General features: G+C 36.9%; 1 protein-coding gene across 14 annotated transcripts in view; it reads left to right on the forward strand.

Annotated features, from left to right (window-relative positions):
- SPHKAP (SPHK1 interactor, AKAP domain containing) overlaps positions 1-26,723 on the forward strand; it is a 98,586-nt gene that overhangs the window by 45,717 nt on the left and 26,146 nt on the right. For all 14 annotated transcript variants that reach the window (XR_014795679.1, XM_084891718.1, XM_084891726.1 and 11 more), the window contains 2 exons: positions 23,182-23,241; positions 24,771-24,905. Coding sequence is in view for 13 of the 14 variants with exons in the window: in XM_084891718.1 (XP_084747844.1) it covers positions 23,182-23,241; positions 24,771-24,905 (195 nt within the window). In the remaining variant the exon portion in view is untranslated. The remainder of the gene's footprint in view (positions 1-23,181; positions 23,242-24,770; positions 24,906-26,723) is intronic.

Below are 26,723 nucleotides of genomic sequence, written 5' to 3' on the forward strand. Positions count from 1 at the left end.
TGATATTTTGCTTAATTAGTGAGAACAGCATAATTTCCGGGCCTTTATTATTTTTTTTTTTTTACACTGACCCTCAACAAGGTGTTCTGTTAGCTCAGCAGTCTGCTATTGTTGTGATGTTTGGTCTGTGAAACACATTGTCTGAATTACCTAAGAAGTAAAAGAACCAGGGGTTTATTTTGAATTTACCTTAGTAACCACGAGCGGAATTCATCAATCAAGGCCACAAGCTTCAAGCTATTCTTATGACAGCTCAGTTTTATTGACTATTTTTCTTCCTTCAGTAAATGTGTCTTCAAAGATACCCTTTTCCTCTGTTTGTCATAATTCATTCTCACTCTTCATATAGGCAGAGCTCCCTTTATTTAAAGAGATGTCCTTTGAAAGAATAAAAGCCAAAAAAATGGACTTGAGCCCTGTCCATGCGTCTGGAAACTGAAGGGAGGCTTAACCGTGCTCAGGAAAAGCCTGTTTTGGTTTTTCGTATATGAAAGCACTTTTCAAAGTTAATCAACAGTGAACATTTTAGCGGATTGCCTAAAATGAAGCTCCACAAGACATTTAAGATGTTACAGAAATAATGGCTTCCTCTAGCGCATGAAAATTGTCATCACATCATTTGTTTGAAAACAAAACCCAAGAAAACTTGACAAATTTATAAGAAACAATATTCATGTATAAATATATAAAAATATGAAGTGAATCGACAATTCATTTCCACAGCAATTTTCCACAAACTCTCTCATTCTTGTTTCATCCTTTTTCTGCTTTACCTCTTAGCTCCTTCTAATTTAACTACTCCACGTGTTCTAAGAAATTACATGTTTCATAGCATTTTCCCTTGACTTCCATCTGAGGATTAGACAGATATACTGCCTTTTCTTTTTCCTCTAAAAATCTGGCATCTTTTAGAACAATATTGCTTCCTGCTTAAATCCAGCTTTTATCCTCCAAGCTGTGATTATGAACAGTATTTTTAGAATTGAAAACCCTAATTTGCCATCCCATTTTACTGTAGCCTGATGATCACAATCTTCCAGAAATCACAAAAGCCATGGTCATGGTGGTTGAGAAATATCTGATGTGTGCTTTGCAAGTCAGAAAGAAAATCAACTGCTTGTCAGTTCTATAGAAAAGAAAAGCAAGTCCTTGGTAATTCAAAGAGGGTGTGATTAGAGGATACATTCCACTATTTCTGGCCTTTGATTTCAGGAAGTAAGTTGACAGGGACATGTAGGTGCACACCTGAGCCCTAAGTCTGATTAATTTGGAAAAACAGACACATCTGTGTAAATTCAGAGACCATGTATATTAGTGGCCAAAAGAAAAAAACTGTAGGCATTAGATAAACCTCTTCATATTGAGTTCCAATTTTTTGATGATGTTCTGTAATTTGAATTTTCTTCCATAGTTTATGTTCTTTTTATCTTAATAGTCATTTTACTATAATGGCAACTAAGATAGACATAGTCTCTGACCTCTTAAAGTCTAGTTGTTCTTGGCTTTGGAATAGAATGACCTCATTTTTCTTTGATAAATTGGTTATTTTAGGCTGATCAGAAACTGGATTGGCAGGAATATATGTTGAGAAGAAGAGGAAGAGAAAATAGGAAGGTGAAAAGGAAAAAAGAAGGGAAGAAAGGTAGAAAGGAGAAAAAGAAAGAAGCCAAGCAGACTCAAAAGGCAAAGTCCTATACTATGGGGGATGGGGCTTCTAAAAGACTTAAAATAATTCAAGATTAGTTTTCTCAGGGGCATTAGTACATCTCAGAGCACAGATGATGTATCTGAAATTATATCAATTAAACATATTATAGAATATTTTTGCATTTAAATACACTTTTGAATCATGGCATTTATTTATAGAAACTTTTGCATTATTAACAGCCCTTTTCAAATTATCAAAAAATACAACCTGCCTTAGTGCTGACAATTGCTTGACTTAAGGTTATAGGGAATAGAAGTCCATTGGACCTCGAAGTCAATCTCCAGAAGTTTATCCATGTCCATCTGCATGGTGATTTTTGCAAGCTAAACTTTAAAGCTGCTTTGATTGTTTTTAAAATTTTCTTAACATTGTCATTAATAATTCATAGAGTAGATCTCTCTCAAATTAACCACAGGTCATTGGGAACGGTTCCTTGGTCTACCTCATGGCATGTATTACTGCTAACTTCAGACCCAAAGACACTACTTTTATTATCTTAAAAAATGTTAGATGATGCTAAGAATAACTGCTAAAGTAGAACCCACTCACAGAAGGGCTGAGATATGCATCAGTCTACATGGTCCAGAGGGAATTAGGCTTGTCTCGTAACAGATAAAATAGAGTGACAATGTGGTGTTGACTGAACAGTTCACAGTGTCCAGAAATTATGGGATTGTTGGCATGTCGTTTTAATTTAGAGAGCATTGTTGCACTGCTGAAAATCTGGGGAATACATTCTATGTAGAGGTCTTAGGAACATCAGGCTTCTGCTTATTTATGCCATGGGTTAGTCCCTTTTGCATGTTAATCAGTACATTAATTAGATCATTAATATTACTGATATGGATATAAGGAAAAGGATGCTCACACATATTGCTGGTGGGTATTTAATTCATTCAAACCTGTGTAGAGAGGAAACCAAAGCATTTGTTAAAATTGAAAGTACTGTGCCCTTCAAGCCTGAAATCCCACTTTTGAAACTGAAACCATAAAAGTAACTGAAAATAAGAATCTATACATGGCATTCTTCAACAGAAACAAACAAATCAAAAATCCTGGAAGCAGCCAAAACCAGTTTGGCTCAGTGGTTAGAGTGTCGGCCTGCACATTGAAAGGTCCCAAGTTCAATTCCAGTCAAGGGCATGTACCTTGGTTGCAGGCACATCCCCAGTAGGGGATGTGCAAGAGGCAGCTGATTGATAATTCTTCCTCATCGATGTTTCTAACTCTCTATCCCTCTCTCTTCCTCTCTGCAAAATATCAATAAAATATATTATAAAAAAAATCCTGGAAGCAAAGTGATTCCCATAATAAACTGGTTGGATAAATTACACCACTCCACCCACGGAATAGGAGGCAGTCATTGTAAAGACCTACCGTGCTGGGGCTATATCACTACAGGTGGAGGAATTTCCAAACTGTATGATTGAATAAGAAAAGTCAAATATAATAAAAGGTATTTATAAAGCAATGTCCAAATTCCTTATCTATATGTAGATACATAGTTATTTGTACACACACATACACAAGGATATATGTCATATGTTAAATTCTTATCATATAATCAGTTTATGGAAGGAATAGGGATTTTATAGGGAAATGACAGAGAAAGGAGTAGGGTCAATTAATGTTTTTAAAAATAACATAAAGACTAAACTTTCTCTTAGCTTAATTTCACCATCCTACCAAATATACTTTCATATGTTGTGGATAGAAACCTCAACATGTATTATGATCCCATTTATTGAGAACTATAGTGTGTGTATGATAATTATTTTTTAAATGTATTTTATTGATTTTTTACAGAGAGGAAGAGAGAGAAAGTTAGAAACATCGATGAGAGAGAATCATCGATCAGCTGCCTATTGCACACCTCCCATTGGGGATGTGCCCGCAACCAAGGTACATGCCCTTGACCAGAATCAAACCTGGGACCTTTCAGTCCGCAGGCCGATGCTCTATCCACTGAGCCAAACTGGTTTCCAGCATAGGAAACATTTATTTATTAAGATATATGGATGTCTGTGTGAAAAACCCTGTTGTGATATGCATACTAATATTCTATTTCTCCCACACAAAATTATTGTGTTTATGTACATACATATATATATTAATAGATGATAGATTTAGGCTATAGAGAGATAGAAATCCAAATCTATAGACATGTAGATATATATATTTATTTGGAGAAAGACATGAAAAGCATAATAAAAAAAATTTACTATCACAATTGTGTGGTTATGGGATAGTGGGAGAGTTAATCAGTTTTGTCTTTAATATCTTTTATTATTTGTTGTTTTGCTTATTATAATGACCATATTATCTGTAAAAAATAAATTAAAATATTTTAAGAAATAATTTTTAAAAAGCTAGGTAAGTTATGTCCACAGGGTGCTCTACAGAGCTGGTTGCGGGCGGAGGCGGGGAGAGGGGGAGATTCACATTCAACTCCAATTCAGTGTGATATACTATCACCAAAGTAAACATGAGAGAAGGGGGGAATCATAGGAGTGGGAAGAGCTATGTCAAAGGAGGTGATGGACAAAGCGAAACATCCAAAGGAGATTCTTGAGAAGATGTGATTTTCCTTTAAGTTGTAGCAGGAAAACTAGAAAAACAGTAATTGGACAAAGATGGAGAGGATTCTAGGCAGGTACGGAAACACACCCAAAGGCAAATACAAATAGTCACCCACCAGGTTTAATATTTACATTAAAGAAAGATCCTAAAGCATCTCTGAACAAAAGAACTTCAGGAGTTACATGATTTTAACACCAGAATTCAACTACTTCATAGTTATCTGGTGATTTATTTTCATTTCATTCCTTAAAAATGAAATTCATAATAATATTAAAATCCTAAGGAATAAAACCTAAAAAGCCAGAAGTGAGAGAATGTGTTTGAAACTGTAAATGATAACAAAGATTTACTAAAGATAGCTAAAGAATATCTGAACATAAATGTTAAGGTGCTCAAAATATTAGTGCCAACTACTCTGGCCTTCTTGCATTGCTACTTTTAAAGTTCATTTGATTCCAAAGAGAAATGCATATATCCATCTCCTTGTATTTAATAACCAATACTGACATTTCAGTGCTATGCGTGTATATTTGTAAATCATTCAAATGCAGCCTCTGAGTATGTCCTGCATCAAAGACTTTTAAACAGCAGAAATCTTTTTTCAAATGAAATCTTACCTTTCTCCCACTATGTAAACAGAGAAAAGGGTAATGCTCATTTGAAGGTGTGAGGCCTCTTTGGAATAAAACTTAGCTCTGGAGGAGAGGACCTTAAAGAGAAGACTGAGTGGCAGTATCTCTCTATGACTGTCTGTCCATCTGCCTGGCTGGCTGCCAGATGGGCTGTCTGGTGGCTGTCTGGCTCAGCTCCAGGAGGACCTATCAGTCACTAAGCCAAGATCATTTTAATGGAGCCTATGAAATGAAGTGCCTCTACTTTCCCAGATTTCTAGCTCCCTGTGTTATAGTTTGCATATAATTTTATGTTTAGCAAACTACATTAGCTTAATATTGAGCTTTCACCCATGCTCTTTCATTGAGCAATTTTAAGAATCGATCCATTATTACCTGTGATTGGGAGCACCCATCAACATGCCCAGTAGTTACCAGTGAGCCCCTGGGATTCAAATAATGGAGCATCCGTAGCAGATAGAAAACCCAAATGCCCCCACCCTCTTTTAGTTCTTTTTCCTTCTCTGCTGAAAGAGAAACAGAATAGCCTGCCCTGATGTCATCGCCCAAGAGAAAAAAAGCCAAGAGTGTTGAGTCTTTCAACAAATATTTTGTGGTTTGGGCTTTTAAAGTCACATCCGTGCAGCTGAACTGCCAAGTGAGGTGAAGGAAGACAGCCCTGGGTATGTTCTGCAAGAAGGAATAGACATAATGAAGCAAGACAGATGAGAGAAACCAAAGGAAGCTTCATAGACAGGATGATCTATAAAAATAAAAATAAAAAACATGTGTAGTGGGTAAATTTGAAGAGATTGCCTGCTCTGGTCACTTTGTGATTTTATTATGGAGAACAGATGCTCCTCCAAAGCTCTTGGTTCAAACAGTTTTACGAGCTGAGAAACGTGTTCCCCTTTGCACGTGGGCACTGACATGAGTGTGATTTGTCACTGTCTGAGCCAACCACGTGCAACCTAGAAACGCGCCCCCCTGACAGCTCTGGTCCTGGCGCTCCACCCCACACACCAGCTTTGGAACAGCTCCAGGTGCACTCAGTTCCGTCTGGAAGGTGAGAGGAACTTTGCCCCTGCGGAGTCAAACTGCTTGACGGTGACTTGAAGAGGGTCACAGGGTAATTGGATAACTTTTTTAAAGGAAGATACACTCCAAAAAGGCACAGATTACCATTTTATAGAAAACGAATTACTTTGTGTCAAGGTGAGATCCACCGGGGAGAGACAAGCATGGAAGGTGCTAAAAGGATGTGACCCATGGCTGATGATGAGGTCAGATGTGGGCCCTGGGACCACAGGTCTTTGAAGTTTCTGAACAGAGACATATTTCAACTCTAGAATAAACCACATTTCATTGGAAACTTATTTGGGGACAAAATATAGTGGAAGATATGAGAAACATGAAAAAAGAAAACATTTGAAGGTTCTCTGGCTTTGAGTCAATTGTCTAATTGTTAGAAAAAGCTAAGCATACCTCTTTCTTTCTGGTGCTAATACAGCTTTATTTTGTCCTCACCTTCTGAGGACATATGAAAGTGCTACTGTGAACTATGTTCTTCTACCTAAACCACGGGTGCTGGCGCCCCCTGGAGTTCTACAGAGCACACTGCACAGCCCTGAGCAGCAGCCACAGGAATCAGACAAAAGCGTACAAGGCCAATCACAATGAAATAACTGAAAAAAAACACTGCCAGAAACAGAATTATCCTTTGACCCCATTTCTTCTTTATTGACTACCCTCTTCACTTCCATGGATAGCCATATTTTTAAATACAGTTCAGACTTGGTCTTTGACCCTTGGCACTCCACGGAAACTGTTCTTGCCATGTTTATGCAAGTAGATACCTTCTCAATCCTTATCTTTTTTTTTTTTTTTTAACCTCTTGGCAATGCTGGCAGTCCTTCCTTGAATGAGTGTCTGTCAAGGACTGAGAGAGGATTGAGATTTTGTCCTACTTCCAAGCTAATAAGCTTACTGATTTATGAGTGCTGGGAAAAGACACGAGACTGGCTCAGAGAAAAGGGATTTTCTTATAGCACAACAGGAGCTGGAAAGGCAGTGTGGCTGTGTTAATTCTTCTTGCCTCCCAAGAACCACAGGGGTGACCCATGGTGACTTTGCATCATAACTAAGGAATGCTGAGCTTGGAGAATTCACCGCTTTAATAGAGAGTCATGGTGAGTCCATGCTTTGTTGCCAGGGAGTGGAGGCATTACATCATCCTTCAATACTATTTTTTGCAAACAAAGGGCTGAGAAATGGCTCTGGTAAGGATCAGTCCAGGCCTTGCCATTTTGGCATACCCAGCAAGAACATACAAGGATATTTGGGATTGTGGCAGACTGCATCTTCCAACAGTGTCTGCCCTCAAGTTCTTCAGCATCCCACGTACCTGGCTTTCTGGCTCTTTGTCTGGCTATGTGCTTTCTCAGTTCTCTGACTCTGTGCCTAGGTCAGGATTTTAAAGAGCCCGCACTGTCCCCCATGTTTTCTTGTTCTGTATCCTCTTTCCCTCACTGATCTCACGCTTTAATTAACATCTGTGTTCAGAAACACAAACAAACAAATGCTCCCAGGGATGAGGCAGGTAATATAATCTTATATTCATCAGCAACTCATTTTTATTGAATGGAGATGAAAATATTTAATATACTACAAACATGATTAAGACCGAAAAAAAAACAGTTTAAAGTAAAACATTTTAAACCATATACTCTAAAAATAGAAAACAGCCCATTGATAAATGTTTATATTTATTAGACCTTGATCTGAAACTAAAAATTTTCTCCTACAAGAGATGGTGATGGCAAGTTTTCTTTTTCCATGAACAATGTGCAAAACCAAATTCGGCCATGCTGCCTCTGTAATGTGTAATGTTTGATATCATTACGTTCCATAGTGGAAAACAGCTGTTCTCAAACGCAGGTACTGCCAACCCTGGGCAGACCCATGCTTCCTATATTTAAGGCAGTTACATCTGGGGGAGTTATAGGATCCTGGTGTTCCAGTGTTATCCTTTTTAGATTCTAGTTCTTTTGACTCCATATCTCTGTGCTCTCCATTGGTAGCACTTCTTTCATAATCTAAATATTAAGAGAGAGAAATTTAAAAAATGGCAATGAACTCTATTTGCAATTTAACATCATCCAGAGAAATATTTTTAAATATCAGTCATTTAAAGGTGTGGTGAATGTAGTTCATTTTTTTGGGGGGGGGGGGGGGACTGAATTAAGCATATAAACATGGACCAGGCTGTTTTTTGTTTTGTTTGTTTTTTCCTCAAATGATGTTCTCCAAATACATAATTTCAGGATGACTGGACCAATAAAACCATGCATTCTGATAATGATTCAGTGGTTAAATGTGTTTCTCTGGCAACTAAAATGGCCAAATATCTCTGCTGGCATGGTTGAGCATCAACCTATGAACCAGGAGGTCAAGATTCCATTCCCAGTCAGGGCATATGCCTGGGTTGTGGGCTCAGTCCTCAGTGTGGGGCATGTAGGAGGCAGCCGATCAGTCATCATTGATGTTTCCATCTCTCTCTCTTCCTCTCTGAAATCAGTAAAAAATATAGTTAAAATGGCCAGATATTTCAAGCAATTACAAACACATGAAGAATTCAATGTCTTCCCACAATTTAAACTCTCTTCAGCACCTTGTTACACAAAAGCTACCAAAATTGTGTACTGCTTCACATCCAGCTCATCCAGCCATTTCATCTTGGCTCAGGATGTAGGAGCATATTGTGTTCATGGAGTTCATTGCTATGTTCATGACATTGTCTAGTTTTAACTTTTGTACCTGCATTATAATGTATTACAAACACTAAAATTCTGCATTCTTGAAAAATGTTGCCACTGTGTATATTAGTTTCATATGTCTTACTTTAAAACCCACCACAGTAGCATCACTACCCCTTACTAACTTTAACCAGCCTGCAATAAGTTATGTAACTTCTCTCAATAAGCAAGGTATGTCACTATCTGATAGTATATCAACAGGAGCACTATATCCAAAAATTCTGGGTTAAATAAAAATTGTTATCAACAGTAAGGAACAAATACAGCTAACTGGGTAGTACCACATAGACAGATGATGATAGATAGATAGATAGATAGATAGATAGATAGATAGAGATAAATAAGATAATCAGGCAGCAATTTATGCTTTTAGCAAACACCACACAAAAAAAATGTTTTCATCTAAATTAAATAGTAAAATTTTAGCAGTAGCTTCACCATGCCAAGTAACTATTTTTTCCATCTAGAATTTTGTTTGCATAAACTTGTTTCTGTTCAGGACACATGCTTTCTGCTGCACTCAATAGACTTTATTTAATAAATCTGTCATCTGGAAAGAGCAATTGCCCAGACAAGTTATTCTCCCTAATTCCACAGAATCATGTTATTTTACTCACATCCAAAACAAATGCTTTTTTTTTTTTTTACAGATCACAAATTGTTTCAGCGTGTGTCTTTCCTTTATATCTGTATAGTATTTTTTATGTGAATTGTTCTATAATCGATTTTATTATTTTATTTTGTTTTCTTTTAAACACAAACACACTTTTCCTGATAAAAATGTGGGTTAGATCCACATTTTCACAGAGTAATGGGCTCTCTGCCATTATTCTCAAAACTCAGTCTTGGCGTTTTTATTTTTTCATTAATGCAGACCTTAGTATTTCATTAATACACAGACAAATTTCTGTACTATTGAAAAAATTACCATGCAATCAACAATGACAAAGAACATTTGCCATTAGACCTCAGTGTCCAGAATACAAGAAGAAGTGGCAGAGACTGGGGAATAAAGGGCACATACCACACTTGATAGTGTCTGGGGAATTATTTCAACATAGAAATGAAGTCTTATTGTCCCAGAGTTTTTGCTTTGTAAAAAAAGAAACTAGAAATCCAGATTTTTAATATTAAATCCTTCAATTGATGAATGCTACCCTAATTTCACACTAACACATTTTCAATCTGGGTATCAGCTAATTTTGGACAAATGTGCCAGTTTGCAACCTCTGAAATGAATTGGATGATATGCATTACATCAGGGATAATTAGGCTGGAGTCTAGACTCAGTCCTATAAGGTCCCTTCATTCTTTAAAAAAAAAAAAAAAAAAAGTGGGGTTTTCTCTTTTATTCCTTTCCTTTTTCTTTTTTGTAGTGGCCACAGCTAACATTAATTTGCTGGATATCCAGGCCAAATCGTGTCAAGCGCAAATTCTTGTCTAAATAACGTATTGTACATTCTTCTTTACCAGTTCACAGGTAAAATTGAGAAAACAAGTAGTAGTAATAGTATTTATACTGATGATAAAATAATAGTAAAGCTAATTGACTTAAGTTCTTATTCCTGATCATTCTATCCATATACACACATGTACCTTAGAAACAGTGCAGTCCATTATGCCTACTATTAATATGCCATTATTATGTTGTGATGGAGAAAGTTTAACACTAAGAAGAGACTATCCACATATGTAATATTTGAAGCACACATAATAAAATGGAGAATCTGATGATGCTGCGAAGGTTTTCTCTGGTTGGCCCCAAATTCTGTGTGGTTCATGAAGCTGCTGTCACCAGCTTCAACCTGTGCTCTACTCTTGGAGACAGGGCCAATTTGTATCTTCTCATGGGCTGCTCTTGGCAATGATATCTCTTCTTCCCATGGTCCTTCCTCAGTCACCCATCAAACTCAGAGCACATCCAGAGAACTTGCGACTTCTCAAGGTCAACCACACCTCCCCACCTCTTCCTGGGAAAGATCTCCCAAGCCCCGCCATCCATCCTGGCTCCTGCTTCTGGTTCTCTATGTCTTTGTCCAAACCACCAATTGAGCCCAACATTAGATGCCTCTTGGAGATAATCCTCAAAGAACATTATGGATTCGACTACAAATATATTAAACTCCTAGAAGTGAATATCACACTCCTATCAATAATCCATGGTTAAAAATTTCTCTTATAATTACTAGAATAAAATGCTGAAAATGTATCTAATTCCTAATCAAAGTAAAATCCTGATACTCTAACCAATCCACTAACTTTTAAAAATAGCATAGCATTAAATATAACATATATGATAAAATATATAACATAGTATATGATAAATGCTGTGCTACAAGACAGTGTGGTACAGAATAGGCCTCTAAAACAGACTGCTTGGGAATGAATCCTGAGTATCAGCCAGCAGCTCTGTGACTGCACAAGTTGCTTGTCTTTGCTGTACTTCAGGTCCCTCACATGCATTTTGGGGATCATAATAAAATCTTCTTCATTGGAATGTCATTATGAAAACATCTGCTACCATCTCAGTTCTGAGGGTTTCCACTGAGCACGTGTAAATTGCCTTGTAACTCTTTCTGATTAATTTATGCATAAGTATCAAATTGTGGAATCTCTGTAGATATTTCATTAACATTTTCCCTAAAGACTCATTTCCTTCGTTATAAAGGGAGACAGAAACCTTAAACAGGAGCAGTTCATTGCATTGCCACATAGTGCACACCTGGCTAGATCCAATATTGCAGGCATTTCACGTGTGGGCATCAGGGGTATAAACCATGAGACCATCTAAACTATTTTTAGAAATACGGCTATACCAACCCAAAATATGCCTGAACTCACATATGTAGGCATTCAAAGGAAAAGAAACTTTTCCAAAGCAAACCACAGGGAACATGAAGGTGATTGTGCCTACTCATATTTCCAAGCTACCTGATAATTGGCTTAAAAGTGCATTTGGCAATATAAGCAAGATTTTATTCATACCTTTGCTCCCTGAGGAAATATGATTTCCTCTGTCTCGTGTTCTAATGTAATACTTCCTGAAGAGCAGAAATATTATTTTTTGCTTATTTATTTTACCCTCTTGTTCATATCCAGAGTGACAAACATTTTTTAAGACACTCTGGAGTCAGAAAGATTGAGAATTGCTAGCTTGGTCCTCAGGGAAAGCCGGTCCCACCACATTATGCCAAGATCTATGATATCAGAGCTCCCGACAAAAAAATGATAGCCCAAAATAACAAAGGGTTGGGCCAAATGGGATATTTCATATAAACACTTCAAGATCTCTCCATCTTCATTTGTGACCTAGTCATTCTTCATTTATTTAGCAGCTATTTATGGAACACTTTCTGTGCTGTGCACTCTGATAGACATCAGTTCCACTCTTCAAGAGTCTACCTTCTAGTTTGGAAAAAAAGACAGGAAATAATTACACAAATAAAGCTGATGCAAATTGTGTTAACTGCTGTGAAGGAGAGTGCAAAGAGCTGTAGGAGACAACAGCAGGGGCATTGCAAGAAATCAGTTTGAGGAGGTAACACTTAAGAGGAGGTCTGGCCGAAACCGGTTTGGCTCCGTGGATAGAGCGTCAGCCTGTGGACTGAAGGGTCCCTGATTCGATTCAGGTTAAGGGCATGTACCTTGGTTGTGGACATATCCCAGTAGGGAGTGTGCAAGAGGCAGCTGATCGATGATTCTCTCTCATCAATGTTTCTAAGTCTCTATCCCTCTCTCTTCCTCTCTGTAAAAAATGAATAATAATTATATATATATATATATATATATATATATATATATATATATATATATATTAAAGAGGAGGTATGAAAGATGAGAAGAAATAAATGCATTTCCTTTTCCTACCCTCATTCTGTTCTTCAAGACTGAATGTGGAGGTGGGGTATGCAACAAATAAAAACCCATGCTGTGGGCAGCAGCACGATCTCATCATTTTATTGTCTGATTCTCACACCCAGGGTCTCACAACTGTTGAAAACACTAGCAGCAATGTGCCCCAAAGAACTGGAGTAGCAATTTGGAATCCTGAGATCTCTAAGAATTGTGCTTAAGTCCTGAAATACTACTGTTGGCAATTGCAAGAGTCAGAGGTTCACCATAAAGCCCGGGTTTCAAGAGAGCAATAGACTTCAGATGACAGCCCAACCCCACCCCTCACCGGGAGCCCCAATGCCATCAGCTGCCATGGGGATGCACTTGCTGAGGAAAGGTGCCCTAGCTCTTCACAGTCTCTGAGCTGACCTCTCACATGGGATTCCACTGTCACCACTATTTATCCTCCCTACACTCATGGCGAATGAATGCAAGTGGGGAGACATAACCTCTAAGGGGCCACCAGAAGCAACCCTAAGTTCTTGAAGTCTCCCCACCAGCTGCTGTGCTCCTTGGAGCTTCCTCTTCAGGTGGAAAGAGAATCAATGCCATGAACCTTCCCCAAGAGGAAAAAAAAAATCCTAGGAGCTGATGGATGGCACTGTTAATTATTTGACATTTTATGGTCATTCTATTATTTTGCTTTGCTTTTCATTTAATTTTAATGTAGTAATTTTCAGGTACTCGAATATTTATCACCTCCCTCTCATCTTCTCCTACTCTCTCTCCCCAATGACTTGGTAACTTTAAGAAATAAATGTACTTATCTTTCCTTTGTCCTAAATTCTCTCTTAGCCTTCTCTTCATTCCACAATCAAATAACTTTTTATACCTTAACTTTTCATCCCACCTAGAACAGGATAATAAGACTCAATATGCTCATTGCCATATCTAACTCTTATTTATTATTGTATGTCAGTAATAAGAACAGAAGGACTGCCCTGTAAATATTATTTAAGTGAATAAATGAAATGAAAGAGTGAGTTAAGTAAGTAAATGAATGAACAAATGAATGGATGAGTGGATGAACGAATGAACAAATGAACTAGCTAGAAGATTTAGCATCATTTGCTTATCTACCTTTCAGTTTCCTTACAGCTAAGAAAGTTGAACCAGATTATTTTTAAATGCACTTTCTGCTCTAAGATTCTATAATTCTTGCTGCAATAAAAAACCTAAAAGGCACATTTTTCTATATATATTTGCGCTTACATTTCAGAAAAGTTTTTATTGTTTTCTTATGTGTTTATGCCTAGTAAAGTTTAAATTTATTTGACAAGAGCTATTTGAAGCCAAGAATATTTTTTATGCATTCTTCTGCTTTTCTTTTGAGTGGGAAAATGTTAGCTGGCAACTGATGTGTAGGATGGTGAGGTTTGAACATTACAAAGGAATGAATTTCACGGCCCACATTGTCCCTTCCTAGACAGTTCCCTCTCCCCTTGCACAGAGCGTGGGGGTATTTTTGAGGCTTTCCAAAAGCGGCAAATAGGCAACTCACAGTACCCTTCAACTAAAAGCTGGAATTTTAAATTTAAGCCAGAAAACTATCATGATTTTTTTTCTTAAAAGTTTTCCATAAATGATGAGGCCTATGATTAAAGTTCAAAACATCAAAATATGAAGCTCAAAACAAAGCAGAAACTCCAGCTTCCTGCCCTCTTGCTATCACTGTTTTTTGTGGATTTTTTGTTTGTTTGTTTGTTTTGGGGTTTGTTTTTTTTTTTTGGTTTTTTTTTGAGTGGTTAGAATATCAAGTTTGAGGGCTGGGTCACCTGTTTTGAACAGGATTCCACAATCAGAGCTTAAGTGCACAGGTTTATGTGCCATATCTTCCTAAGAGCCCGAGCTAGCTTGAACTAGCACCTCCATTGAGAAGGCCATTTTTCAGAAGTCATTGCTTTCAACGAATAAAGTTTAAGGAAGCAAATTGGACCAAAAAAAAAAAAAAAGGACCCCTTTTTTTTTTTTTGCTGGGGTTTGGCCAGAAATCAGGATGTTTTACCAACAGAAACAAAATAAAAAATAGTATTCACCATGTAAAGTCCCTGAAAACATGGATATTTTAGCAATTAACCATAATCATTGTCAAAAGAAACAAATATAAAAGACTTGTTTTTCTTTTTCCATATGATAGATGTTCCTTCTCATTTTTTATTTATTTTCTCTCTAAACTGTTTTATCTATACACTGATTTACTGATTGTGTGGATACTACAAACTTTAAAATTTCCATTTCCAAAGGCTTGACTTTAATGGTCATTTATTTGAAAAGCAACTTCTAAGCACTTGCCAGACTGTTCGAACATTTTAAATGAATGAGTCTCTCAAGGGACCCAGGATACAAAGCTATAGGAACGGTAGTTCTAATATCTGCCTGGAGCTACCGGCTTCATAGGTAGACCTAAAGGAGAGCAAGTAGAGTGGTGGTTAGACACCCAGTGCAATGGGACTGACACACCAACTTCTGCTGCCTTTCATCGATGTACATAATCCATGTAGATAGTTTTATTCAACTGAAGAAAACGTGCGTTTTCCCCCTTAGCAACTTCATGTGAGGGCTAACGTCTCTAAATAAGCATTTTACTTCCCTGTGAAGCATCACCCAGGATATGTATTTAGTAGTCACTATTGTTTTTGTTTTTCACACATTATTCATATACTAATGAGATTGCAGCATTGCTTAACTATTAAAGTGGCACATAGTTTTTGCTCAGTCATGCCTGAGGCATCCCAGAGAGGGAGTTTGTAGTTATTTCCGAGTTTGGCTGTCAAAAAATATGAGAGGTGCTCATTAGAAGTCTAGTTTTCATAAGTTATTTGCATTTTAAAATTAGAGTCACTATCATGTATTCTTAGTAATTTTGTGTTTAAATTGCTTTTCAGCTACTCTAAAATAATTGAACTACCCAGACTACACACATGAGTTTCTACAGTTTTTGCATTTTCTTTGTGAATATTTATGACTTTAAGGAAAGAAAAAAGACAACCACTGGAAATTTAATCTATTACTTTAGAGGTGAAAAATTAAAAAATAATCTTTACTGTAAGCTTAGTAGAAGAGTTAAAACATAAAATTCTCAAAATTTGAAGACATACAATATGTATACTCAATTTCTCAAGTCAATAGCATTTTGTTTGTTCTTATGCCATAGTCAAAGTTGGATTGTTGCTTCATACCTGGAGAAATATTTTTGCAATTATCTGATTCACTTTTCAACCCAGATATTCTGTCATACACCGTTGAGAAATTGAAATTATGTTTTGGATTCAAGTGATTGATCTGTACACATAAAAGTTGTCATTTACTGATTCTGATGCAAGATCTTTTTTTCTAATAATAGAGGCTGTCTTCAGCCTATAAATTCTCACAAATAGCACTATTTATATTTGGAAACTTTATAAATGCTAATGATTATACAGTGGTTGATGTTTGTAACATGCCTACATTTCTGCTTTAAATAGTGTTTTTTGACAGTTTTTCCTTGATTTTATAACCTCGACAGTATTAGGGAGTACTGGTTAGATATCTCAGTTTGGGCTTGCACTATTCATTTATTTTATTTATTTATTCATTTATTTTCAATGTGACTTCTGAGATAATAGAATCCTAGAAAACTAGCAGAATCCAAATAAAATCTGTAATTAGTTAATAGTAAAAAAAAAATTGTATTTTTTTTTACTTCTCTATATGTAGTTAGTTACCTTTTTCATATCTGTTGCAATCATTCACTAGTTTTATGACAGGTAGTAACAGGCAATACTCATAACATGGTGAGCATTTAGATAAATTATAAACACTTCTGAGGATGAAAAGGAAGGAATTTCTTAATTAAATATTTTATAGTCCTGAAAAACAAGGTAACACTCTGTGTCTATACATATTGATTTCTAAACATAAGTAATAAATGTTTAAAAAAAATATTTTAATGTAAATAAATTTTTATATGTAAATAATTGTATATAATTAAATAGAAACTAATATTTATACTAAGTAAGTAAGATTTTGGTAGCAGGGGAAGTACCTACATATAAGGAGACAAATTTTAGACTTTGCATTCTCTGAAATGCTATTCTTTATAAATACTCTCTCACATTATTTAGGTTGAACCTTATGAAACTGCCATTTTTGAATGAAAAAAATCTAAGAGCATCAATTTCAAATAGTTCATGCTTATAGATTATAACACAGAAATCAATAAACTGTCCTTTAATTTGCTCAGATTTTTTCTTTATATTTCATATAATATTTATAGAAATTCCACAAAGTTAGGGTTTTATTATCCCCCTTTTTTTCTATGGCTAAGCAAGACTATCAACTAGTAAGTTATGGAGCCAGGATTTGAAGTTAAGCTTGTTTATAGGCAAAGTAATTTTTCTTGTCACTTCTTCACTAATGTACCTCAAAGATGGGAGAATGTTCCAGCCGTATAAGTGATGCTCATCAATGATGAGAGAGAATCATTGATAGGCCACCTCTTTCGTGCCCCCCTAGGGATTGTGCCAGGCATGTGCCCTTGACCGGAATCAAGCCCAGGACCCTTCAGTCTGCAGGCCAATGCTCTATCCACTGAGCCAAACAAGCTAGGGCAACATTTCAAAAAAAAAAAAATTTTTTTTTAATATTTACAATAAAAAAGGGCAAAGATGTTTGACATTCTTAGGTGTGAGTCAAACATTACTTTTCATTTGTGTGTTTGCTGCAGTCGTTTCAAAGCAATAATAACTGTACAAATGCAGTGCCATTCCATCAGTCCTCTGCATTCCAGGTTGTCTGAAAGCACCATGGCACAGCAAGACGGAAGTATAAATTGCCATTTTAGTTATCCACAGCTTAAAGTACTAGTCCGGGGAAAATGCCATATTCTTTAAGAGATAATTTTGGCCCTGGGTCCTGAATCTAGCAGAAGCCTTTTGGTTGAGAGAAAAAAGGAAACAATTTGTTCTTTAGAATATCTGTGGATTAGCATTTTTTTTTCCATCACATTAAGAGATCCTATCATCCCCACATGGCCAGATGGCTTCATTGTTGGAAGCTACAGAAGGAAGGAATTGGGTTTCTTTGAGGAGAAAGCGTGAGTGTATATTTGGTCATGGTAAACATTCACGTGCCTAGATTTTAAAGGCAATTTGATATCGTGGTTTTTGTTAACATTTCTAAGCAGGATCTCCATAGGAATGATTTCCTTAACACAGGTTTTAGCTGACTTCAGGAGATATGAGAAAATACCCAGCATTCTGAGCTAAGAACTCCACTGTCCTATAAACTATAAACCCTTGCACAAGGATTTGCCCTTGGTGGAAGCATAATGCAATGGCAATTCTCAAAGACTGCATCTGACTCTCTGAAGAGTCCGAAATGTTGACTAAAGTGAATATGTAAAAAAATAAAACTGTCCACATACAATATCATAATTTCTTTTTCTATGGTTTCAATTCAAAAAGTAAAACCAGAAATTGCTATATGACATAATAACATTTTTTTACTTAATTTGTCCTGAAATAAAACTATTTATTAAGTACACTGAACTCACAAAAATTGCTATGAATTGCAATCTACTTAAAACTATTTTTCCTGTGTCATTAGACTTTAATGTTAGCCTGTTTCTCATAATAGCCTTTTACTAAAATATATCTTACTAGAGGCTTGGTGCATGGATTCGTGCACCAGTGGGGTCCCTCAGCCTGGCCTGCAGGGATCAGGCGAAACCATCTCTCCAACATCCCCCAAAAGGTCCTGGATTGCAAGTGGGCACAGGCCAGGCCAAGGGACCCCAACGGAGCACTATCAGGACTGGGGAGGGACCACAGGAGGGCTCCAGGACATGTCTGGTCCATCTTGCCCAATTCTGATTTGTCAGACCCCAGCAGCAAGCTAACCTACTGGTTGGAGCATCTGCCCCAGTGACAGGTCAAATGGTCGAATGGTAGGACACTTAGCATATTAGGCTCTTATTATATAGGATATCACAATCTAATAAAAGTTCATTATGAAATTTTAAAAATGGCTGCATGGTTCTCTTTTATGAAAGTGGCTTATAAGTAAAATAAATAACTATATTAAAATGTTTACTATGTATAGATTGAAGACTTTTGGACTTTTAGGTTATGTGAAAAGTCAAAATCACAAAGTGGCAACTTTTACTCGGTGATACTTATTCCAAAAGCATTTCATTTTAAAACCATAATAATGACAAAATGGAGCCATTTGGATGTAAAAGTGATGTGCAGACATCAGATCAGCTCTGTTCTGGAGGCAAGAAAGGGAGTGTCTCTGTTCTCTGGGCAATGATGTGTCGTGGCCCTGGCGGAGTGTGTCTGTAGATGGTCGAGGCAAGGCTGTGTGCAGGCACAACATGAACTGCTTCTTATGTGAAGAGAAAAGAGCTTCCCTTCCAAGAAAAACATTAAAAACTTTTACGTGTGTTTATTACCAATTATGGGTCTCAAACTTGCCTTTTCACATTTTTTAGAAAATTCTTATTTATAGGACAAAGAAGTCATCCTAAGTACTTTTTTGTTTTGTTTTTTTATTTTTCAGTTACAGATGACATTCAATATTATATTAGTTTCAAGTGTACAGATCACTCCAGGGCTTCACTTCAGATTGAGGTGAAGAGTCAGCAGAGTTCTTTCCCCACATCCCCAAGTGGCTGTTGTCTCAGACATACATCCTCAGCCTCCCTGCTCAAAGCATCCTCACCAGACCCTACGCATTCCTAAGAAGACCATAATATACCAGAGAACCATAGTGCAGAATGTTTTAGTCACATATGACACTCATATTGACCCACACACACTTATTTTAAATTTCCCATTGCCAAACGTTTCCTTATAACCTCCTATAGAGATGGGACACTTTCCCAACTCTTCTTGCACAGGGAAGATTCATGGAATTATGATTTTTTATTTCAACCAACTCTTTAAAAAGTCAACTGAATCATACCCAGAGTCTTCACTGAGCAGAAAGAAAGGCATTTTGCGCTTACCTTTGATCTCACTCCTGAAATACCTCTAAAAGGTGCTTCTTGCCTTGGACTTCACAGCCTCTGTCTTCTCCCTCTCCTCTCCTCTGCTGACCAAAGAGCCGCTTATCATTACTAGCCGATGCTGATTCAGGAACAGTCATCCATTTATTGTTTGTGCCATTTTCCCTCTTCTACTTTTGTAGGTGTCCTGCCTGCCTTCCAAGCTTACCTACAACCAACCTTCTTTGCAAACCCAATGTGATTGAGCTCATTATCCCAACTTCCTCCAACACGCAGACCTGTCACTCCTCTAATACTTGATAATGTTATAGCAATGTGTTCTGCCTGAAGACATACCAAATCTCCCTGAGAGTAAGACCAATACCTTGTATTGCTTGTCTTTTCAGCACCAGCACCAAGACCATACACCTTGGAGAGGGGAGCACTAAGCCCTCTCATTAATCTGCCTCACTCCCTCCAGCGCTTCTAGACAAAGGCCTGTCTTGCACTCTCTTGGGGTTCAGCATTAGTGGATGCCTAGTACATACCTAAATCTCAAGTAAAAAAAACCCAACATACACAGAGGGCGATTCCATCACATGGACCACTTCACCACAATGTGGATTTACTGTGAAATCATCAAAGCTTAACGGTCTAGGCTTCTCAGGTGCACAGGCTCCACTCTCAGTGACCTAGGGAAGGGGGTTTGCCAATGTGCCCACATGATTAAATGTTTTTGTAAAATTTTCAAAAGGATTATATTTTAACTGCAGTTGTTTCCTTCCATTCAGACTCCCACTATATGTTACCTTCCCTTGTATGGAGAGTCCTTGGAATGACCACGGACAGGTGTGGGGTCTCACTTAAAGGAAACTGAATGGCATTGTGTTTTTATGAAATATATTCGTGTGACTTGAGGGTACTTTCATGGATAGTTAAGGGATAGCTAGCCATCCACATGTCAGATTGGCTTCCAGAAATTTTCCTACCATGGACAATGGCAACTCAAACAGATGTTGAGACATGAAGGTGTCAGCTCAGAGATGACTTTGCAATATAAGCAGGTCCTACTATCCCCAATACCAGAAATATATAAAGAAATATAGATAGTAGAGTGAAAACAAGGAAACTATCCTGTGGAGAATTCTTCCTGTCACCAGACATGTGGAATTATAAATTCAAGATTGGGGTCCCTCCTGGAAGAAATTTACTTGATAATACAGCATTGAAAATAACAACTAGCTACATCATTTGAGTTTTTATTTTTATTTTTTAATGGAAATCAATAAAAAAAATCTACCCAAATTCTTATATTTGTATAGCAGAAACCTGTATTACAAGTAATAGGTATGCCTATAACAACCCATATATCAAAGAAATTATACAGTGGTTTCCCACCAAATTTGTCATCAACCTGGAAAATGTATACGATATTATTAGCCAAGGTTTGTGAAGCTGAAAAAAAAAATATACAGACAATAATATTATAGCTAGGTTATCTTTCTATTCCCTTTAGAAAAAATCTAAAGCTGCTGTCATATGAAGAGACAGATATTATGGAGCTAAAATGTAGGGGAAAGTATTGTAGAGGTGTATTGGCAGTTGATTGGTCATGTTTACAGTATTTCTCAGCCTTTTTGTATTTTAAATTTGTTGCCATTTCTTTTTGTTTTTTCTTTCCCTTAAAGAGGGTCTCCAAAAATTGTATGTACATCAGACCCTAAAAACCTGGATTATCCCCCCCAAAAAAGATACATGCATCAAGTATAAGCAAGTGGTTGGCTTTTATCTCGCTTTATTTCCATCTTGGCTCAGCTAATAAGTATGAAGAGTGTCCTCCAAATGCAGGCAGAGCTCACATTACAGCCTGAAATGAATGAAAATAAGTTCATCTTCAGAGAACTAAAGACAATATCAGAGGGTAGATAGGTTGTTATTACAGATGCCTTTCTTTGGTCTTTGCTTTGCCTGCTCCCACGGTGATATAAGATAAGAACCCAGGGTCAAGGTAATGCACCTTTCTTCAAGGAGAATGGAAAATGGTCTAATCAATTCAGTCACTGCCATCCCAGCTGCATGCTATTAAAAACTCTGAAGAACTAACGAATATTGAACCAGTTTTCCAAGGACAAAGTTACTGCTGTTATATAAATATCCTGAAGCCACACTAGATCATGAACCCTTTCCAAGTACCACTTACTACTTACGCTTCTCTTGGCAAAAAAACAGAACAAAACAAAAAACTTCCTGCTCACTTCCTCCCTATTTACCCGTCTTAATAATCCAAGGAAGAGGGCCTCTGAATGAGAGTGTAGGTGGCACTTAGGGCCATCTAGTTATTCTCAACAGCAGCATTCTGAGGATACACTGTAAAACTATTGTGAGCCCAGGAAATCTCCCATTATTGGGGAGAGTAAAACAGTAGCAGTCCTGACACTTCAGCAGTCTATAGCTATTTTACTTTAAGGACTTTCCCAAAAAATGTTTATTATATTTTTGTTTTGATTGTTTTTTAACCTCAAAGGAAAAGGTTTGGACTATGAGAAACCATGACCATGAACAACTACTGAAATCAGAGAGCCTCATACCTGCAGGCATCGGCTTAAGTCCAAACATCTGATTAAATAGCCACATAATTAATGTTCTCAGTTTTACATGGCCAAACCAACTTGTTAAGAATAAATAGTTTGGATGATTTTTAGCAAAATGTTATAGAGCCTCATTCCCATTTCTGACTCTTCCCTTTCTGCAGGCCCTTCTGCCTGCCAGTCAGTCTCTCTACCTCCCTGCATCTCTACAGTGTGTAGAACTTTCCACCTCCAAATATCACTCATGCTACTTGACTTCCCAAGGACACCTTCTTGTTCCCCACCCACCAAGATCCTAGCCAACTCTCAAGAGTATACCTCTTTGAAACTTTTTTTTTTAAGTTTTCTTCTTCCCATCTCCCTCTGAATGCCCACAGTACATTTTTATCCATGGGATGAGTTTGAGATTTAAGTTATTGTTGTTCTGAATTACTATTTAGTATTTAGAAGCTGTTGTTTTTATGCTCTAATCTATTCAGACAGGTATTTAAGATGGCTAAAAGGGGACCAGCTATGTAATAAGATTAAATAAATTAACTTAAAAGCATGAAACAAAGAGAAATCCACTTAGCATACGCTATATTAAAAGTGAGAGGAGAAAGGGAGCAGGAAATGAGAAGAGGAAATAGGAAAATAGGAAGACCTGTTTATTGCAATTATAAACAGAGGTCTAGGGTATTACAGTCTTTTTTCCTATTTCATGAGATTTGATCACCCTTTATAAACCTGAAGATTTTGTTGTAACAGTTGCATTGACTCTAATACAAAGACACTGCTTTGTTTGTTGGGTCATGAAAGGAAGAGGGCATTTGGTGGGATCAGTGGGAATTATGACCAGGGTATAGAAGTTTGCGTAGAAGCCCAAAGATAACATGTTCAATCATCATGTTATCTTTGATGTTAATCTACAATATTAAATATGTAGAACTCAAATCATTTGCCCCCAACTGATTCCTGCTTTCTTCAAAGAGAACTGCCAGGTTTCTTACTTAACTGCCTCTTTCGCCCTCTCTCCCAGGTCTGCTTTGTGAACCTGGATGTGAACAAGGATGAGTGCAGCACAGAGCACCTGCAGCAGGTAACACTGGGGACTCACGCTCTCCAGGAGCGCATTACAAGGGCGGGCTGCCCTGATGGGAGAACAACATGACTTCATCTCTACATGATGCTCCTTCTGTAGGGGACTGACTGTTGAATTGGACGGTTTCATCACAGCCCATTCCCCTGACCCTTTCCTTCACCTTCCCATGCAGTTTGCCTGCCTTATATTTGTGAAACTTGTTTTCCCAAGAGATAGTTCCTCCAAGCAGGCACTTCCTTCTCTCACCATTTCCTTAAAGAGGTTTTTTTTGCTCTCTCCTTCTCCCCTCTCAAGCACTGTCTGAGATAGCTTTTCCAAGGTTTTTCCAGCCCTTCCTTCTGGCTCTCAGGGTTACTGCTTCCTTCTGCTTTTTCATTATCAAATGTTTTATCACCAACCTTGCTTTCCCAATCTTACACTTCCCTGGGGCTCAAATGTTTTACACTCTGCAGCAGCTAAATATTCTAAAATCATCCAAAGTTGTGAGAATCCTGATGTAAATCCTTGACAATATACAGGAGTTTGAAGGCTCATGCTATCCTTTGTGCTATAGCCGCTAGACACAACGGAAGAAATGATTGATGTGATGATCATTTTATGCCTAGAGCTGCAGATGGTTTGATCTCACTATTAATGTAATGCTTTCAATGTATAACATCATGCCATTCGCAGCTTGATTATCGCAGAACAGTAGACCTGCAATTACTCCTGTAATGTTTTTGTTTTTTGATAATGCTTCATCTGAAGCTTTCTAAGTTCCAGATAGCATTCATCTGTGTAGTACTAGAGGGGTTTTAAAAATAAATTGTACATATGATTTCATTTGATGAGATTGTGGTGCAGTATCCATCAAAGAGAGATGCCAAAGCAAGTTGGCATCATAAGAATGGTGTGTTTGGAGATTTATATGAGTGATTTGAGGCAATTTTCTGCTATGGCTAAGAATAGATACTTTGACACTGACTTAGCTACATACACTGTGTGAGGTCTTAATCTTCTCTGGGCTTCAGACTACATAAGTGTAAAAAAAAAATGTAATAGTGGTACTTAATCCCTGTTGTGGGAAATAAATGTAGTAAAATATAACATGTAAAGACTTCAGTTAGCTTATTGCCAAGAACATAGAGCAAAATCAATGTTAGTAATTATTTTATTATTGATATTATTATTGACTTTATTAGAAAATAAGATGGTTATTAATCATAAGTCTCTTACCCCAGGACTTAAAAGAACACAATTTCTGAACTACTAAGTATATTTGTGGTGTGACAGCAATTGTAAAATGCTAACTTTTGGAAGTTTAGTACTAACAGTTTTTAAAAGCTTTATATTTAAAGACTCTCCTACCAATCTAAAGCTTTATGCTTCAATTTCACACAATCTCTTTAGTAATAATTTAGTAGATTAAGTAACCTACAGTATGAATAGTTATATGAGTATATTATTTTTGTAAGTAAATAGTTTGGGGGAAGTGTTTTGGAAGTGAAAAGAAATCATTTAAACTAATGAAGATTCTTGCTCTACAGAAATTGGTCAACGTTTCACCAGATCTCCCAAAACTTATCAGCTCCATGAATGTCCAAAAACCAAAAGAAAATGAAATTGTCCTCCTCAGAGGGTTAACATCTGGAAATCTCCAGGCAGATTTTAAAGTTTCACAGGTAAGAAGTATAGGCTCTTGATAAGGTGCTGCTTCACTAGTGATATTATCAATGGTTGGCTCTTGGCAAATATCAGTATGAACCCCAACTAGATCTCACATAAACTCTTACAGCATAAAAATAAGAACGTCTCTATATTTAATAGTTCATTTGCATTTCTCCAAAATATTGCAACTTCGAGTTTGACAGACCTTTCTTTACATCAACTCAAGTTCATAGTGCTATGTGGCACTTAAACTAGAACAGACACACTAGGCATTGATTGGTTAGCTTGGTTTTCTGAAAATATAGTGAGTAGTAAAAAGCAGAATTGTCTTCTGTTACAAGAATAACACCAAAATTCTAATTCATACTTTGTGGTCCCAGAACCCCACAGTGTCTTCTTTCTGGATGTTTTTTAGTTCTAGGATGCACCAAACAGCCAAGTAGTAAGTACAAGATAGCAGCCAAAACAGGTTTGGCTCAGAGCGTCGGTCTGCTGACTGAAAGGTCCCAGGTTCGATTCCAGTCAAGGGCATGTACATTGGTTGTGGGCACATCCCAGTAGGGGGTGTGCAGGAAGCAGCTGGTCGATGTTTCTCTCTCATCGATGTTTTTAACTCTCTATCCCTCTCCCTTCCTCTCTGTAAAAAAAAAAAAAAAAAAAAAAATCAATAAAATATATATATTTTTAAAAAGATAGCAGCCCTCAGGAAGCAAAGGGAGTTTCTTGCTTCCAAGGAATGAAATTTCCAAAAGAAATGAATGCTTCTAAAAATTGAGTAGGAATTATTATTCTCATTCAACACCCTGTTGTCCATTGTTATTTGATAAGCCATTATTATATTCTTTATCTGAAGAAAAATAAAAATATACAAATTGTGTAATCAACTTACAGAAAAATACATAAAAGATTTCTAAAGGCACATTGTATAAAAGATTGCTAATTTTCTCAAATAAGTATGTTTATAGTGAAAGCTATAGATTAAGATAATAAGCATTTGTTTTTCTTCAAATTGTCCTTTCTTGGGTTTTAGTTTTGCTGCAAAATTTTAAATAATTTATTCTTCAGTATTACAAATTATCAAAAAATTCAGAGGCCCACACACTATTTCTTGCTCTACTCCTAATGCTTTGTAAAAATCTACACACAGTCCATTACAACTTGTTAAGCAAGACTAGAACAAAATCCTTGGAGTCAACCTAATAATACATTTCCTTAGTAAAAAAATTAATCGTCTGAAAAAAGAACACAGAAATGGCTCTAAATACCTTCTCTTTATATTAGGCAAAATCATTATGACCAAAAGCGACTTATAAACCTCAGTTTTAAGAGTATTTCTGGACCAGGCCTATTAGTTGGGATTTGTAATTAAACATATCAGAAAATTGACTTAAGCACAGAGTAATGCATTGTCTCATGTAACTACAAAGTCCAGTGGGTAGATTAAATACAAGGATTTGAACAAAGTCATCAGACATGCAAATTCTCTTGTGGCCTCTCTTCTTTCTCTCTGTGTACTCCATTATCAGACAAGCTCTTCTCACAAGGAATCAATATCCTTTGGATTCAAGTTGAGTAAGAAGAGAGAATATCTCTTCCAGGTGGCTCCCAGGAAAAATCTCATTGTATCCTATTAGCTCTCATGTGTCATGTGCCCATTTCTGAACTAGTAAGTAAGCAACTTTTAATGGGACAAGGCAGCCAAACAGGATATCCCTAAACCAGCAGGTATGGGCAATAGTTGACTAAGATGAGACTTGCCATTGCTGTGCTACCTCAATATAGCTGATCTACTAATAAGAAAACATAGGGACTGTGGTACCTACAAAACAATT

This window comes from Pipistrellus hanaki (genome assembly GCF_964339955.1).
Source record: "Pipistrellus hanaki genome assembly, chromosome: 8".
In the NCBI taxonomy this organism is placed as follows: Eukaryota; Metazoa; Chordata; class Mammalia; order Chiroptera; family Vespertilionidae; genus Pipistrellus; species Pipistrellus hanaki.